The following is a 16,049-nucleotide window of genomic DNA, read 5'->3' as shown; positions in this document are numbered from 1 at the left end:
GTGAAAAGTGCTTAGAACAGCAGCTGGCACGGACTGAGCGCTCAGGAAACATCAGCTGGCATGATTATCCCAAAGAGGGAAGCGGAGGGGCAGACCCAAAGGGCCATTTGGGGCTAGCCACACTCCCAGCGTGGCCTCTGCCCCCTCTCCTCAGATCCCTGGGGAGCATGCGGTGGTGGCCTGGTGGCAGCTGGGCCTGGCCTGGGCGGCCAGCAGGGTGCAGTGGGCAGGCAGAGCTGGCGGACCCCGCGGCTGCAAGCGTCCCCGCCCCCCCCCTCCGGCTGCGCTCTCCAGACCCCGCTCCGGCTGCCGCCCCGTCCTCAGCACGTGCACGGAGGCTATTTTTACTGCGTTCAGCTGATGCTCTTGGCGGGCTGGGCTGTCTCCGTGCTGTGGCAGCGGCAGTCCCGCTAGGGGGAGTCTCGGGCCCCTCCATTTTGAAGGAGCAGCGGGGGGACCCCGTTGCTTCAGAGTGGGATTCTGGGGGGCTCCACGCGGCTTCCAGGGAGGCAGCCGGCCCCCAGCCTGCTTTCCCACTGAGAGACGAAGCGCTTTTCTTCTCTTTCCACCCTGCCCAGGACATGGCCCAGAGCTGCCCTCTGACCCTGGGTCGGCTTGCAGTGTGGACAGGGGTCTTTCAGGGGTGGCGGGGGGGGCGACTTGGCCCTGCGGTGGCCCCGACTGAAGGAGGGGCACTGGAGGCTCAGCCTATCCCATTTCCTGCCTCTGTTCTAGAAATGCCCTCCACCCCCTCCCCCCAGAGGTGATCTGAGCGAGATGGGGGAGGGTTATGGCCGTGACCAGCGTCTGAGAGAGAAGAGGGGGTGGAGAGAGACCTCCTGTCCTTGCACAGGATCCCACCGAGGTGGCACTCCCAGGAGAGTGCTGCCCTTCTCACCTGGCCCAGGTGTGGCCCGGGCTGGCTATCCCTCTCGCCCCCCCCTCCCCCGCCCCTCGGGCCAGCCAGGCCACCGCCACCCTCCGAGCTGGGATGGCTCCCCTGGGAATGAATGGCCATAGTGAGGCGTTCCAAAGACGCCAGCCAAGCCACAAGGGCCAGTGGGAAAGGGAAAATCCTTCCAGCTCCTCGTTCAGCCACATTATGGCAAACAACCGAGCTATTCAGTGGAGAGTCGGCCCACTAAGCAGGCTGCTTGGCACGGCGGGGGTGGCTTTCTATTTTTCAGCTGTTTTGGCTTCAGGTCAGGAGCCGGGGTGCAGCCGTGCTCTCACAGTGGGTCTCCTCCTTTCCTCCCTTCCAAACGTCCCTGTCACCAGGAAATGTCACCAACCTACTTCGAGCGGCCCAAACCCAGGCCCGAAGGAGGCTTGGGTTTCGCTTAGAACCTCGCCGCTCACCTTCTTCCCCGAGGGAGTGGCCGAAAGCCATTAGGGGTTGGCGGGAGCGTTTTGAGATAATTCAATGCAGGCATTCAAATGCTTATAGGGAGAGATGTTTGCCTCTGATTGGGAAGCGGGGAGGCTGGGGCTGGCCCTCGGGAGTGGGGCTTCCTACCCCTCTTACCGCTCAGCCCCCCCACCTGCTGGCTCGGCGGGGAGCTCTTGGCCTTGCCTTTCCCGCCTTATGTCTGTCCTGAGGGGCTGGAGAGTGGCTGTCTCCAGGGGGTCCTGCACCGAAGCCAGGCTTTTTGGAGCTCGAGGCGAGAGACCCTTTTGCCATCCCCTAGAGCTGGGAGCATTCTCCACAGGTGGCTCTCAGAAGGCAAGCTCCTTGCTGGCATCATCTTCCCCATTTTAGCAGGGGAGGGGGGGCACCCAACAGATTGGGGGACCATCTCTCCCTCAGTACCCTGCCTGTGATTGGCCCGTAATTACAGGTTTATTGCCTGTATAGCTATTGTGTAATGACATGTTTGCAAATTAATTTTTATGGCTCCTGCCATTAGCATATACAGTAGAGGAAGGTTTAGTATTAATTACTACTGTTGTTCATGTAATCCCGGAGAATTAAAAACCAATAAAAGAATGACAACAGAAACTGATAGTTTAGGGTCTTTTAAAAATAGTTTAATTTCCCCCCCCCAAGTAGGATCAGAGATCTTCAAAGCCTATGAGGGACTTGGAGGGGCGCCTGGACGGCAGCTCCCACAGGCCCTCCCCTGCGCGCCCTGTTGTCCCCCACTCCCAGAGGGACGCAGATTATCAAGCGTGCGGGTGATAAGTGGGCGATAAATGGGCGGGAGGCGAAAGCTGGGGTCCAAGTCGAGGCCAGGCCGAGCCGAGCCCGGGGGTGGGGGCGGGCAGGTGCTGGACCCGGACCCGGACCCCGCCGCGCTGGGGCCGTCGTCTCCCTCGCCAGGCCGCCAGCGGCGGCGAGCGCAGGGGGAGGCGCGGGGAGCGTCGAGCGCGCCGCCACGCAGCCCCGGAAACAAAGGGCCGCCGCCGCCGAGGGCCGGGCGCGACCTCCGGGGTCAGCGCGGGGCGGAGCGGCCAGATACCGGCGGCGGGCGCCGGCGGCCCCGCGCGGCCCGTTTCCTCCAGGTCAGCGGCCCCGGCGCTGCCCCGGGTGACCGCGCGCGCCCGGCCGCCCGCGGGGAGAGGCGCCGGGCGGGGCGCGGCGGGGGCCGGGGGACGACAAGACGCGCCTCGCACCCCCGGCAGCCCAGCCGGCAGAGCAGGCGGCCGCCGGCGCGCGGCACCCACCAGCCGTTGGTGGCGGCGGGGAGGAGCGCCACCTCGCTCCCGCGGCTCCGAGCGCTCCGCCCAGCCCATCTGAGTCTTCTGGCGGGGTGGGCGGCGCGGGGGCGGGGGCGCGCGTGAGTGGCCTCGCGGGGTCCGGAGGCACGCATGGTGCCCCCACCTCCTCCAGTTTGCCCTCCGGAGCTCTCCTCTAGAGTATCGTATTCCGGGAGTTCAGTTGTCATCTGAAGCCCCGGCGTTTAGCAGGGACCCCGGGGCTGCCGCTGGGGACCCCTGATTTACGCAGGGGCTGGCGAGCGTTGGCAGGAACCCAAGTTTGGCGAGCTCGCGGGGCCCCGCCCTGCGTACCTGCGGGCTCAGGTCTGCTCCTCAAAGCAGAGTGGTTGTCTGTGGGGTCAAAAGATGACCCCTTAGTGTCACCCGGCCGCGATTCCGGCTCGTCGGGCCACCGAGGGGCCCTTCAGAAGGGAAAAGGGCTTGAAAATAAGCCGTCGCGTCAAGAGGCGGCGTTGCAGCGCGCGTTCCAGAGTGTGTGGGGGCGTGGGGAGAGGGAGCCTGTCTCTTTAAAATCGCTGGGCTGGACAATGAGCGCACAGGATGTGGTTTGGCGGCAGGGTTTTTTCCCCTTCGATTTGGGGAATTATCACATGGGGCCTTCTTGAGCTGGTGTGAAAGAGAGGCGGCGTGGGGAGGAGAGATACAGACTCCACACTCACACTGGGTGCAGTTGATCGTTCTCTTAAACCAAATTAGCCAGGGCGCTCGTTACTATGGTGCAGCCGCGGCTTGCAGAATCCCAGTAATAGCATTTATTAGGTCTATTTGCCTGGAAGCATGCCTTCCCGGATCTGATAATGCACCGGTGCAGGGAGAGTGTGGAAGATGGTATCAAGCATTTGATTACACTTACAACACGGATTTTTAAGGGTGGGGTGCGGGGCGCGAGGAAGAGAAAGGAGAGAAAGGAGCTGCTCGCCTTTGGAGCTCCCCCGGGCTGGGCGGCGTGTGCGTTTCCGCAGTCCCGCGTGGGTTCACAAAAGGCTGGCCAGAGCCCCCCGGGGCACGGTTTGGGGATTCTCCTCCTAGGCCCCGGCAGCGGGTGAACTCCGGCTCCCGCAGCTGTCAGCCGTGGGAGGGGAGGGCGGGCGGGCGGCCAGAGCGCGGAGTTGGGCAGCCGAGGGGGGCCCGGCGGCGCCCGCGGCCGCCCACTGTTTGCAAACGGCTCCGCTTTGGGGCAGAGCGGAGCGCCCCGCCGCCAGCCGCGGCGCCCTGCCCGCGTTCGGAGAGGGGAGCCCGGCTGTCTTGCGCCCGGATCTGCTGCCCGGCTCGGCAGCCGCGCGGGGAGAAGCTCGCAAGTGAAACTATTATTATCGCTCTGCAAAGCATGCAGCTCTTGGAAGATGCCGCGTAGAGACGGAAGGAGCCGCCGCCGCCGCCTGCAGCCGCCCGCCGCTGTGCCCCTACCCTTTCGCTTTCATTAGGGGAGACAAATCTGCTGTCAGGCAGCCAGCTTTCCAATTTACCGATAATGATTCTTGCATGAAAATTGATCGAGGGGCTCTCCACCGCCGCGCGCTCTCGCCTCCCAGCTCTCCTCCTGCTCCTTCTGCCCGGGCGCCTGAGCCCCCGCGAGTTCTTTCTCTTCCTTCCCCCACCCCTGCTCTCTGAGTCAGTGGTGGGACGCCGGCCCGGGGAGATAACCCAAAAAAAAAAAAAAGAGAGAGAGAGAAAAGAAAGAAAAAGGTGGGGGTTTGTTGGTGGCGAGAGGGGGAGGGGAGCCGGCTCTCCGGCCTGCTTTCTCCTGCCGGAGACTTGTTTGCAATCGCTGCCTCTTTTATTTACGAGAAGAAATCTCCCCCTCGGTACTTCTGGGCTGTTTGGGTATTAATTTTCTCCTCTCCTCTCTCCCGCTCGCCCCCTCCTCCTCTCCCCCACCCCGCCCCTCCTCACCCAGTAGCTAAGGGGAAACGAAAACAAAGCCGATTTCTCCTTGGCAACAAGAGATACCCCCTCCCGCCGCCCCCCCTTCCTTTTTCCTTCTGGTTCTGAACGTGAAACCCTGTTGGAAACAGGTCCCTTGACCCTCGCCCTTGACATTCAAATGGCTGAATGGAGGAGAGATTGCTACTCGCACGTCTTGGGGCTGCTTTTTTCCCCCCCTCTCTCCCTCTCTGTCTCTCTCGCTCCTTTTTTTCTTTCAAATGAGTAATCCCTGAAGATCTTAACCCCCCAATTTCATCACCCTCACCTCCCCCCTTTATTTTTCTCGCGCTCCTCTCCGCGCTCCCGCCTGCTTCCCTCCGCCGTGCGCCCCCCTCCTTTTTTTATTTGCATCTCAAGTCCAAAAGGCAGAAAATACACACGCGGCGGCGGAGACACCGGGCAGCCGTGGAGGCTCCGGCCCGTCCTCGGTCGCCGGTCACCTCCTCGTGGATCTGCTCCGGGGCCGAGGTGGCCGAAACTGCCCGGGCGCTGGCCCAGGAGAGAGCCCTTCCTTCATCTTAGGGAGGGAAAAAAAAAAAAAGAAAAAAAGACATTTTTCTCCGTCGCTCTCGGAATCGCTCTTCTGTCTTTATTTTATTGTTTTGGACATTTTTGAGCGCCTTGGCTCGGACGGCCCTTTTTGTTTCCTTGCTGGGTTAAAGAAAAAATTTTTTTTTCCCTAATTCATCCCTCTCTGGCCACTATGGAATTCTAATTTGAATCATGTTTGGATTGAAGCCGCCTCTGTATTACTTACCAGGTAAGCGAGCGGTGCGCGTCTCCCGGGTCCCGCGCGGCGCCGGCGCGTCCCGGAGCCCCCCCCCCGACCCCCCAGACCCGCAGCCTGGGTCGGGGCGGCGGGTCGGTCGAGCCCCCCCCCCCATCGCGGGCGGGCGGGCGGGCGCGCGCGGCCCGGCGGCTCCCGCTGCGGTCCAGCGGGCGGTGTGTGCGCGACGTGCGGCGGGGAGCGCCCACCCTGCCCGCCGCCCCCACCGCGCCGCCGCCGGGGGTTGCGCGTCTCGCTCCTTTTGTCTGCCCGGAGCCGGCTCCGCCGCGGCGGCGCGGCCAGCGTCCGCGGCGCGCTGCCTTCCAAGGTGAATTAAGCCCCGGGTGTGAAGTTACTTTGCTGCACGCCGCCCCGATCGGTGGCTTGCGCCCCCCTCCCGCCCCCAGCCTGGGGCTGATTTTCCTCTGCCTCCAGCCAGCCCCCTGCGCCGTCTCCGCGCGAGCGTGGCGCGCCCGCCCCCCGCCCCCCTTCCTGCCCGGGTTTCCCTGGAAGGTTTTGTTCCTGCCGAGGTCGGAGGAGGGGGCCGGGGGAAGCTCCGGAGGGTGGTTGTGGCGTGGCTTCCTGTTTCCCTAACCTTCCTGCGCGCTGACAGCCGCCTGCCGTGTAACTTTCTGTTTCGGGGCAAGTCGTGCCGGCAGCCCAGAGTGGAGGGGCGGGGAGGGGGCGACAGCCGGAGGTTTGGGGAGCCCCTCTTGAGTTCACCTTGTTTGGACTTTGAATCCTGAATAAGGACGTGTCGGTTGAGGGGAGGCTGGGAAGCCAGGGGTTCCTGGCGAAGGAGGTAGGGACCTCGGTGATCCCTGGGGCCCTTCCTGCCGCCTCCTTGTCACCCTATTCTAGTGTCCCTGGGGTCGGGAGTAAGTGACTAGGCCTGCCCTCGTGGGCTGCTGACCCGCCGGTCAGGAACACAGGGCAGCCTGCGACCGCTGCTGCTAGGGACAAGCTGTTTTTCTCCTCCCTTCTTTCCTCTGAGAGCTTGATCTGCCCTGGGAGTGCACGCAGTTCCCGTGGAAGTTGGGGGGGGGGCGCGGTTCATGGATCTCGGGGAGGGGACATGTGGGGGGCTGTAGGGAGGAGAGGAAGTTCCTGGGCTCACACTGGGGCTTCTAAAATTCTGCATAAGAGGCTGCCCGTGGAGGGTAATTTCTGTCCTGTTTTGCTGGGGAAAGTGCAGGTGGCTGGGTGTTGGGTTTGGTTGTTTTTTTTTTTTTTTTTTTTTTTTTACTGGACCTTCAGAAGAAGCCCCTGTCACTTTGGCTGAGGCTCCCACAGAAGCCCCACAGTCCGTGGGAGGAACGTGGGAGCCACAAATGGCCTGGACGGGACCCAGCCCTGCTGGACCTGGCACTTGCCACGGGGAACCTGGACAAGGGGAGGAGGTTGTCCAAGAGGCCAACAGACTTAAAAAAAAAAAAAAAAAAGTAGGAAAGGCTAATGGGTTCTGAATGAAATCTGTACAGTTACTCTTTCTGACTGTCTTTGTGGCTGTTTTAGGTGCCCAGCCCTTCCCAGGAACTGACAAGGTCTGCATTTACTGCTTGGTGTCTACACCGCTTTTGTAGGAAGTCTGTTTTTCAGGGTCTGCACTTGTATTCTTGCTCTCTGCCCTCCACGGCCTGAAATGCAAATCCAGCACTTCCGCTCCCTCCACACTGCCCTTGAAGGATCTGATCCAAATTAGAACGAGGAACCCCCAATTTGCAAAAGAGTTGCGTTTTAGCACAGGGCTGCTGGGGGACGGGTGGGGAGCCATCTCCCCCATAGGCAGGCGAGAGCTGGCGAGATGCATGGGGGCTCTTGGAACCCCAGCTGCTCTTCCTGTGGGCCTCCCCTCTGCGCCCGGAGCTGCAGGAAAGCAGGGAGAGTTCTGTTTGGAGCCCCCCGCCCTTCCCTCATAGACACTCAGTGCGTTTGTGGCAAGAATGAATCTTCTTAAGTACAGGGCGTCTTAAAAGCACAGGTGTTTGTAATCTACACCCCACTTCACCTGCCGTGGGGTGGCTGCTGGTGCTATACTCATCAGGTGACCGGTTTTCTATTTACACTTGGAGCATTCAGAAAGAAAAGGAGGAAGTGTCAGGCTAGGAAATTCAGAGCAATTAAGGAAAATCAGTCCTGGCTGGTGTGAAGCCCCAGGGGCAGGAGGGTGGGGGGGGAGGTCTGCCCGTCTGGCCCTCCAGGGGGAGGTCAGGGCACAAGTCATTTCTCAGCCTGTGGAGGGACGTTTCTCTCTCGCCCTCTTCTAGTTTTCTCTTTTTTAACTCCCCCACTAGGGTTTTGTACTTCATAATTTTGCTATTGCAGTTTAGAGGCTTCATGGGGGAGAACCATGGTCAGGTGGTTTTGCTTCCCCGGGCTTCTGTGAGCTCAGAGTAGGCAGTGGCCTAGTTCTCTTGACCACTGCCAGGCCCCCTTGGGAGTGCTTTGCAGGAGTCTCTCCCATCTCCGTGGTCCGTGCGGGTGGCTGCCCATTTCACAGATGAGGAAAGGGGGGCTCAGAGGGGCTAGTGATTCGGCCAGAGCTGGGATGTGGAACCGGCTGCTGCCCGCCACCCTGCTCCAGGAAGGAGAGGCCTAGAGGCACGCACCCCTTAGAGAAGAGGCACAGCCTTCCCGGCCTCTGGAGGCCTGACACCAATGTTCTGGAGCCTTGGGACCAGGTTCTGGCCCGGCAGCTAGATCCCCAGGCTGCGTCTGTAAGTGCGGGGAGCCAGGGCCCAGAACCTGCCTGTCCAGCCCTCACCCCGAGGCAGTTCACAGTCCCAGCTGCTGCTCCTTGACAGGTGACAGGACTGAGGCCAAGCAGCAAAGTGTCCTGCTCCACCTCTTAAAAGCTGGGACCTTGGGCGGGTGACTTGAGCTCTCTGGGCCTTGATTTTCCCATTTTTGAACTGGGATCGGTGATGGTATCTCCCTCAGTATGGTATGAGGCAGGGGCTGGTGATCCCTGGCCCACCCCCTGTGTTTGTACATAAAGTTTTATTGGCACATGGCCATGCCTGCTCTGTGTCTGTGGCAAGCTTTGGGGCTACAATAGCAGTGCTGACCGGCTGTAACAAGGCAGATATTTCAGCTGTGTCCTGTGTTCGCTACATCTGGTGTGAGGACAGGCCCACGAGCCCGCGACAAAGTTAACAATTAGCAAGCTATAGCTAGGATAAAAATGATTTTTTTCAAGTAAGCTCTGCACCCAACATAGGGCTTAAAGTCACGACCGCCGAGATCAAGAGTCACATGCTCTACTGACTGAGCCAGCCGGCCCCCCTCACCCCACGCACACACATTGTTATTATTAGGGTGGAATTATTTGCAGGAAATGACCCGGCTGCTTAGTCGTTGAACTGGGACTTGAACTCAGGTCTTTGGGCCAGACCCCCGGGACCCCATGACAACGTAGCTGGCTTCTCTGCATGCTCCTTCACTGGCGGGGCGCAGGGGGAGGGTTGGTACCCGGCAGAGGGACGCTCCTCATGCCAAGAGGAGGAGGCTTGGGCGTGTGGCATGGGAGCTGGGGACTGGTGGACGGGTGCACTCTCCAAGGCTCCTTGGAAGACATCCTTTCTGTTGCTCCTGCGCCCAGCTACCTTCTTTCCTGAACTCCACCAGCCCGCAAGCTCCAGGCCGGAGGGGACCATGCGTTTACTTCGTGCCCAACTCAGTGCCAGACCCTAGCAGCCGGAACAGAACACCGAGGACGAGGCGGTGGCGGTCACTTCTTATGGGGCACCCGCTCAGTGCCCGCTGTGGTGTACACCGAATCCCACCGGCCAGCGAAAGAAACTGAGGCACGGCGAGGCCCTGGTCACACAGGACGCAAGCGGCCCAGCCGGGCCCTGACCGCAGGCAGCGCGGCTCCAGAGTCCCAGCTTAATAAATATTTGTCGAAGGAGAGCGAGGGAGGGAGTTGGCGGTTGGTGTCAGCGGCGGCGCCCTGCCCTGCCGGCCCCCTTATCTTGTTCCTGGAGTTCACGGAGGGAGGGCTCGGCAGCTGTCAGCTCACCCCACCCTGGCCCCATGCTGAACTCTGGGTGACCCCGGCTGCCCCTCAGGATTTACTGGCCACTGCTGGGAAGGACGTTCCAAACTCCGGCGAAGAAACTGAGGTCCAGAGACGGCCGGGGCTTGGCCCCAAGCCACACAGCGTGTTGGCGTTTGCTGTTAGGCAGTCTGACATCTCCTTGCCCCTAGCTGCCACCCCCCCCCACCCCTTTCCAAGGTCAGCCTCCAACAGGCTTGCTAGAGAGAGGCTTGCCAGAGACAGTGGGCATCCCCCTGCCTTGGGGGAGCTGAGGGTGCCCGGGCCGCCTGTGGCGGGCTGCCTGGATTTCTCTTTCTCCCCCCGCCTGCCGCCAGAAGGCCCCAGTGCGGGAGGCTGGGTGTGGGTCTCTGCCCAGGCCCACCTGGGTTGAGGGAGGGGGCTGGTGGGGAGGGCAGGCCCCCAGCTCCCCGTCCTCAGGTGCCCGCTCAGATGCCGCCCAGGGAGGGGTGATGGAGCTCAGACCTGGCTTCTGGCTGGGTCCTAAGCAAAGCCGTGGCCTTGGGGCGGGCTCAGGAGCCACCCAAGGCCTGCTCCGAGGGATCTGAGTCAGATCAAAGGACAGCATTGCTATTTCAGTGGCGATTGAGAAAGCTGCTTATTTACAGCTCCGAAACTCAGCGGGGACAGGCATTTCGGCTCCCATCTAGCACTTTCCAGGCAGTCACTAATTAATCTTCTGATACCCCTGAGAACTGGGGAGGGGCTGCCGCATTTCCATCTGTGGCCGGGGAAAGCCAGGGGCCCTTTTGTCCCAGCTGTGGTCCAGCCCCTCTCTGAGGGGCCTGGGTTGGTTCCCACCCCCCTGCTCAATTTGGTTCTCATTAAGATTTTTTTTTTTTCTTGCTTAAATGTGTTGTTCTCACTCCCTGGGTGGGAATCTGATAGAGCCCCACTGGAAACTCTCCTGCTTCTTATCTCTTGACTCTGAGAGTCAGGGAAAGTTTTCTTTTGTGCTCTTGGAGGAGTCATTATCATACCTGGATTCCTGCCCTAGACCGGGGCCAGAGGATTCTCTTCCTTCTGTTCAGGAGGAGGCCGAAGAAGGCTAGAGGGGCAGCTGGCCAGGGCCATCCGCTCCCAGGGACAGTCAGCAGTGGGATGAAATGTCTCGAGTTGTGTTTCCGTTCCCAGTCTAGCGCTCCCTGTCCCTTGTCCCTCTTCCCCCTGGATGTGGACGTGTGTGTGTGTGTGTGTGTGTGTCCCCGTGTCCCCGTGTTTCCTCCCTCCAGTGGCAAGTGCGGATGGGCCCTGCAATCATCTAGTCTACCCTGGCATTTTGCAGCTGAGAAGACGAGCGGTCAGGAGCCTTTGCAGGACCTGCAGACTTGTAACTCTCCTGAGACTTTCCGTTGAACCTGGGTTAGGAGATGGGGCATCTTCATTTGCAAGGGGACACCCTATGGTAATCTACTTTGCAGGGGGGGAATCAGGCTTTTGGAACCCCTAAAGTAGCGTTTCCCAAAGGGCAGTGGAACCCCTGTGTTTGGGGCCCTTCTCAGCAAAGCAGGTCCTCATCCATATTCGGAATTGTCTTTCCTTGGTGGTCTGGCTGCACGATTAGCTGGAATCTCGCAGCCACTGGGTGGGGGGCGGGGGGGAGTGCATTAGAAGGGAAGAGGGAATTTGGGGGTGAGGGAATAAAAATAGATGGCGTGCTTTTTTGTGTGTTTTTAAGAGCTCCATATAGATTTAAAGTCCTTTTGTTAATTTAGGAACATAAAACCGTGTGATGTATAGCTTGGTTTGCTCGTAAAATTACTAAGTGTGGCATATTTAGAGCTGTGAAGGCTTGGGGTAAAAGGGAAAAAAAATCAGTGAGACTTTTTTTTACAAGTCTTTAGGGGAAAATGCGTTTTTCCGGCTTTTTTTCCCCACTGATGCCAGGCCCTCCGCAGCTCTCGCTTGGGGTGGTGGTTACCCTTCAGCCCAGATCTCGGGCATGCTGGAAGCCGAGGGGCGCTGGTGGGAGGCAGGCTAGGTTTGCGTGAAGACAGGCCCAGGTCTCGCCCCCAGAGCCAGAGCTCACCCCGTACCGGAAGCCCCCGGCCTCGGCCTTGAAGGATCCACGGCTGCCCTGTCTTCCTCCTGCAGAGAGACAGGAAGCGCCCTCTGACCAGGCCTGGACCGCCGCCCAGTGGGCATTTGGCCACTTGCTTAATGGCCTGTGGGGTTGGGAAGTCACGGAACATTGGACTTGGAAGGGACCTCAGAGGTCAGATGGTCCAAACCCTCCCTTCTATCCCTTTAGTGGTCTCCTCGGGGTCCTGTTCCTGATAGAGAGAATGCGTCGCCACTGTGGGTTGTTAGAATGTTGCTTTTCACGCAGAACACACAGTGTGTGTGTGCATTTGACCCAGTGCTGCCCTTGGGGGGCACAGAACAGGTCTGTCTCCTTTTAAAACTTGCCCCTACCCCTGCTGAACAAGGCCTGCCCACCCCCTCTCTCACCCCTTGCCAGGGTGCCAGGCCCTGTGCTGTGTTGAGGTAGGGAGGCAGGAGCAGCGAAAGAGGTCTGTGTCTTATCTCCCGGTTGCTTCAGGAACAAGGCCAGAATCTCCTGGGATCACCCTGAGGGAGGAAATCCAGGAAGGCTCCCTGGAAGAAGCGGCATTGCAGGCAGACCTTGAGGAACACAGAGGGAGTGAGGCTGAGTGGAAGGAGGCTGGTACTGTGAGGAAGGATGAACAAGAATAGGGAAGCTGTTCTTAAAATACTCAGCGTGTTCAGTGCACTTTGGGCAGGCTGGGGACACACGCTGGGCCGCTCCTGCTGCGGTGGTGACGGCAGACAGGCGAGCTGAGAAATCCGGGGGGACGAATGCTGGTGTGTGCAGAATTTTCTGGGAGTGCAGGGGAGGCACCTGCTGGGATTAAGGTGGGGATGGAGGCACTTTTGAGAGGCCACAGGGAGGAGGTGATGGGAGCTGGCCCTTCTCCTCACGGGGCTACCCCAGCCCCCACACCTGTCCTCCCGTGGAGAGGGGGCTGGAGAGGGAAGCCCCGTCCCCTACCCTGCTTCTCAGCAGTGCCATCTAGTGGCGGGGCTTGGAAGCCTGTGCAGCCTTCAGAGAAGAGTGGGGGCCCCTCCCCCCAGTGGTGTCCAGTGCAGCACCTTCCAGAATGAGGGTCCTGACCCAAGGCGCAGGGGAGGAGAGTGAGCAGGCAGGAGGGCCTCTTTGGCCGCCGGTAGCCGTGGGTCCCGTGGTCCCGCAGGTGCCAGACCCTGGAAGCCAGACAGATGCAATGGGACCCGCTCTTGCCCTCAGAGTGGGGGCAGGGCAGACAGGCCCAGCTGGTGGGGGCGGAGCTGACCCTGGCAGGGCGCTGGACTGCTCCCCTCCCCCACAGTGGGCCTCCCAGGAAGGAGAGTTTCCGAGGGAAGGGAGAGCTTGGTGAGGAGGGATAAAGCTGGGTGGTGGGAAGTGAGCCCCTGGGGTGAGCTGGAACCGCGTTCTGGAAGGCCTGATGCCAGCAGGCCAGCAACACAACGCGTGAGCTCAGTTGATTCTGTTGTAAGTGGGGCCGGGGGTGGTGATTTCAGGCCTTGAAAGCAGCTGAGTTTTTCTGTTCGTTCAGTACAGGTTTCCAACATGCCAGGCCCTGGTCCAGGTACAGGGCAATGCGGCCAAGGAGCTCCCGAGGGCGCGCCCGCCTGGAGTGCCTGTTCCAGCCGTGAGCACACTGAGCGGTGCCCCATGATGCAGGGGAGCAGGGGAGGGGCGGGGGGAGCCAGAGTGTAGGTGCAGGCTGCTTTATCCCCGTGGCCAGAAAGGGAGGTGTTAGCCCTGGCAAAACCTCCCAGGTTTTGCCGCCCAGCCAACGGGTCATGCCTGTGCAAAGGCCCTGGGGCCCCAGGGATGTGTGTGTGGCCACAGGGCGCTTGCCCTTGGGGAGCAGGGTAGAGGTCAGAGGAGGGGTCATAGGACTTGGCCTTCAGCCCCCCCGCTGGCTGCAGGCCTCAGGGAGACTCCAGGCGGTCACGGGGCAGCGGGGAGACCAGCATGGAGGGACTGCCATGGCCCCAGGCGAGAGACAGGTGGCAGGCTAGACTGTGTTGGCAGTGTGGAGGCGCTGAGAGGTGGGGGAGAGTCTGGAGGTGGAGACAGATTGGATGGCGGCACGCCTTGGGCCCATCTGTTTTGGGAAGATGGCTCCAGCAGTCAGCAGAGGCTTGCCTTACAGTCCTGGGGTCCTGCGGGGGGGGCGGCGGGGGGGACTGGGGCCCTCTGGGTGCAGGGTCTTCACGGGGAGGTCACAATCCAGAGAGTGGAGGCTGAGCTGGGCTAGGATCTTGGCAGTTCTCAAAGTGAGGTTCCTGGGCCGGCGGCCCTGGCCCCCACCTGGGAGCTGTGAGAGGTACAGGTTCTCCTGAGGGGAGACACCCCACCCTCCTCCCCGAGGCCTCCTGAGGCAGAAACTCTGGTGGGGTTTGGCAGTCTGTGTGCTCACCAACCCTCCAGGGGATTCTCATGCTCGCTCAAGTGTGCGCACGGGCCTGACACTCGTCCTGATTACGGAAACTGAGCTGGGTGACGGAGTCCCCCGGAAGTTTGAGAATGGGGCTGTAGCTCCCTTGGAGGGGAGTCCTGCCTGAGGGAAAGCCCGGAGGGCTGGGGAGAGGGGGTGTGGAGGAATCTGGAGGGAGGGGCATCCTTGCTTCTTTCAGGGTGGCCTTCCAGAGGGGGTGGGTGTTGACCCACGGAGAGCTGAGGCCTGCTGGCAGGCTCTGCGTGGCAGGGCACGGGCGAGGCAGGGCACTGGCGTGGCAGGGCCCGTGCCGCTCAGGGCCGGCCGACTTTTCTGATGCTGGAGCCCTGGGTAAGACGAGCACGCTGGGCGCAGAGCCCTGGGTTCCATCCTGCCTTTGCTCCCATCTGGCTGTGTGGCTCTGGGCAGGTTCCTTACCTTCTCTGGGCCTCACTTGCTCCATTTGTTTAAATGGCACCAGCGGGGTCGGTCTGAGCGTTCGAGGAGGTCATCGTGCCCCGAGCTCTGGAGCTGTCCGCTGTGGCCGCCCGCGTGGGCCTCGTGCTGCCCATGCCTCGGGCTCTGAGCTGGTGTCAGAGAAGCCGGCCCTTCCCGAGGGACCTGGCTGCGGCGTTCACGACAGGGCTGCTGCTGGCCGGGGCAGGGACGGCATTGCTGGTCGGCCCTCACTGGGATGGGCAGGCCAGCCAGGAGTTCGGGGCGCCGGTGCTCAGGCTCCCGAAATGGCTGTTGGCCAGCCGGGGCGTGCTCAGCGCTCTGGTCACAAGATGGCAAGTTCTGAATAAGTAAAGAGGAAACAGAATCGCCTCGATCAGATCATCCACTGGCCCCCCCCACCATCAGAGAAGCTGTACTGGGGGCGCCCCAGCCACTGCGTCCTCCCGGCGGAAGGATGCTGGTGCCGTCCCTTGTTGAGTGGAGAATTTCCCGTTAATGAATTCCTTCCTCGACCTCCCCACCCCGAAGGACTCCCATGTCACCCTCAAGCGGATGGTGGAGCCCACAGCCAGTGGCCCTCGAGGCCGACGACAGCACCTTGTCCCCTGCGCTGGGCCCTCTTTGAAGCCGGCCGACGCTGGTCCCCACCCCCTTGTCACTCTTGCCCTATAATTCATTTAGGATTAGCTCTCAGACCTCCTCGCCAGTCCTAACTTCTGTTGTCTTGGTAACTGTGCAACCGTTTGCTGGTTTCCCGTGATTATCTGACAAGGGGAAGGGGGGCCGCGGGCAGCATAAAGGAAGGGGAGGGGACAATGCCTGGGTCTTAATTGAGCTCACAGGAGGGCCGGCAGGCGGCCGCTTGCTGGGGCGCAGTTGGAGTAAGGCGCGGGGTGGGCAGGGCCGGGCGGCAGCTGCATGGGGGGCGGCTCACACCGGCTCCTCGCACCCCCCCTTCTGGGAATGTGTGTCAGAACTGCCGGCTGCCTTCATCTTCGGTCTTCTGAGCCCAGGGACAAAGGTGTCACTCCCCCTTCCTCTCCCCTCCCAGCCCCATTTCCCTTTTGGGAAGTTTCACTCACAGACAGATTTCGGGCTGTCTCTACCCCAGCGCGACGCATGGGACGCCAGGCCCGGGGTGGGCAGGCCGGCCGTGCAGCTGGGGGCGCGGCTGGGGGGTGTCTGCAGGGCCCAGGGATGCCCTGGGACGGAGGGCATCTTCTGAGTCCAGGTGTGGTTCTGAAACGACCTTGTTTTATTGTGCTCCTGGGTGGGGTCGCTCAGGAGTTCTCAGAAGGGACTGGTGGGGTGCACTGGTCTTTGGCCCGTGGCTCCTGGGGCCTCAGCAGGGAAGCCTGGGTGCTGGAGGGGTTTCGGAAGGGTCTCGACGGGGTCTCGGTGCAGCCAGACCCTGGCATCATCCTCTGAAGGCCCATCTCCCTCGCATCTGCCTGGTGGACCCTGGCTGTGGCCCGGGGCCTCCGTGGGGAGGGGGCTGCCCCTCCGAGCACCTCCACATGGCTCAGAAGTGTGGCTGGGGCTCCCTCACGGCCTGGCGGCTTCGGGAAAGCTCTGCTTTGTACGTGGCTGCTCAGGGCTCTGGAGGCTCACGTCATGGCTCATGGGGGTGAACTGTCTGGCTGTTGGGGCTCCA

The 16,049-nt window shown here is 61.2% G+C and overlaps 1 protein-coding gene and 1 long non-coding RNA gene across 7 annotated transcripts in view; one reads left to right on the top strand and one right to left on the bottom strand.

Annotated features, from left to right (window-relative positions):
* The window catches only part of GSE1 (Gse1 coiled-coil protein), a 387,465-nt gene that overhangs the window by 284,731 nt on the left and 86,685 nt on the right, over positions 1 to 16,049 (top strand). For 2 of the 6 annotated variants that reach the window (XM_045987498.1, XM_045987494.1), the window contains exon 1: positions 5,044 to 5,404. The exons of 3 other annotated variants lie outside the window; for them this stretch is intronic. In XM_045987498.1, the coding sequence (XP_045843454.1) occupies positions 5,368 to 5,404 (37 nt within the window). In that variant the 5' untranslated portion in view covers positions 5,044 to 5,367. Of the gene's footprint in view, positions 1 to 2,444; positions 2,503 to 5,043; positions 5,405 to 16,049 lie in introns of those variants that run through there. One more of the 6 variants, XM_045987497.1, reaches the window with a different exon arrangement.
* On the bottom strand, positions 3,427 to 5,155 carry LOC123930951. The gene is made up of 2 exons (XR_006816185.1): positions 5,025 to 5,155; positions 3,427 to 4,325 (listed from the first exon to the last, which is right to left on the bottom strand). It is a non-coding gene; the product is annotated as an uncharacterized LOC123930951 (long non-coding RNA).

This window comes from Meles meles, chromosome 19, assembly GCF_922984935.1.
Source record: "Meles meles chromosome 19, mMelMel3.1 paternal haplotype, whole genome shotgun sequence".
In the NCBI taxonomy this organism is placed as follows: domain Eukaryota; kingdom Metazoa; phylum Chordata; class Mammalia; order Carnivora; family Mustelidae; genus Meles; species Meles meles.
Note: the sequence above shows the minus strand (reverse complement) of the source record. Positions and strands in the feature narration are given on the sequence as shown.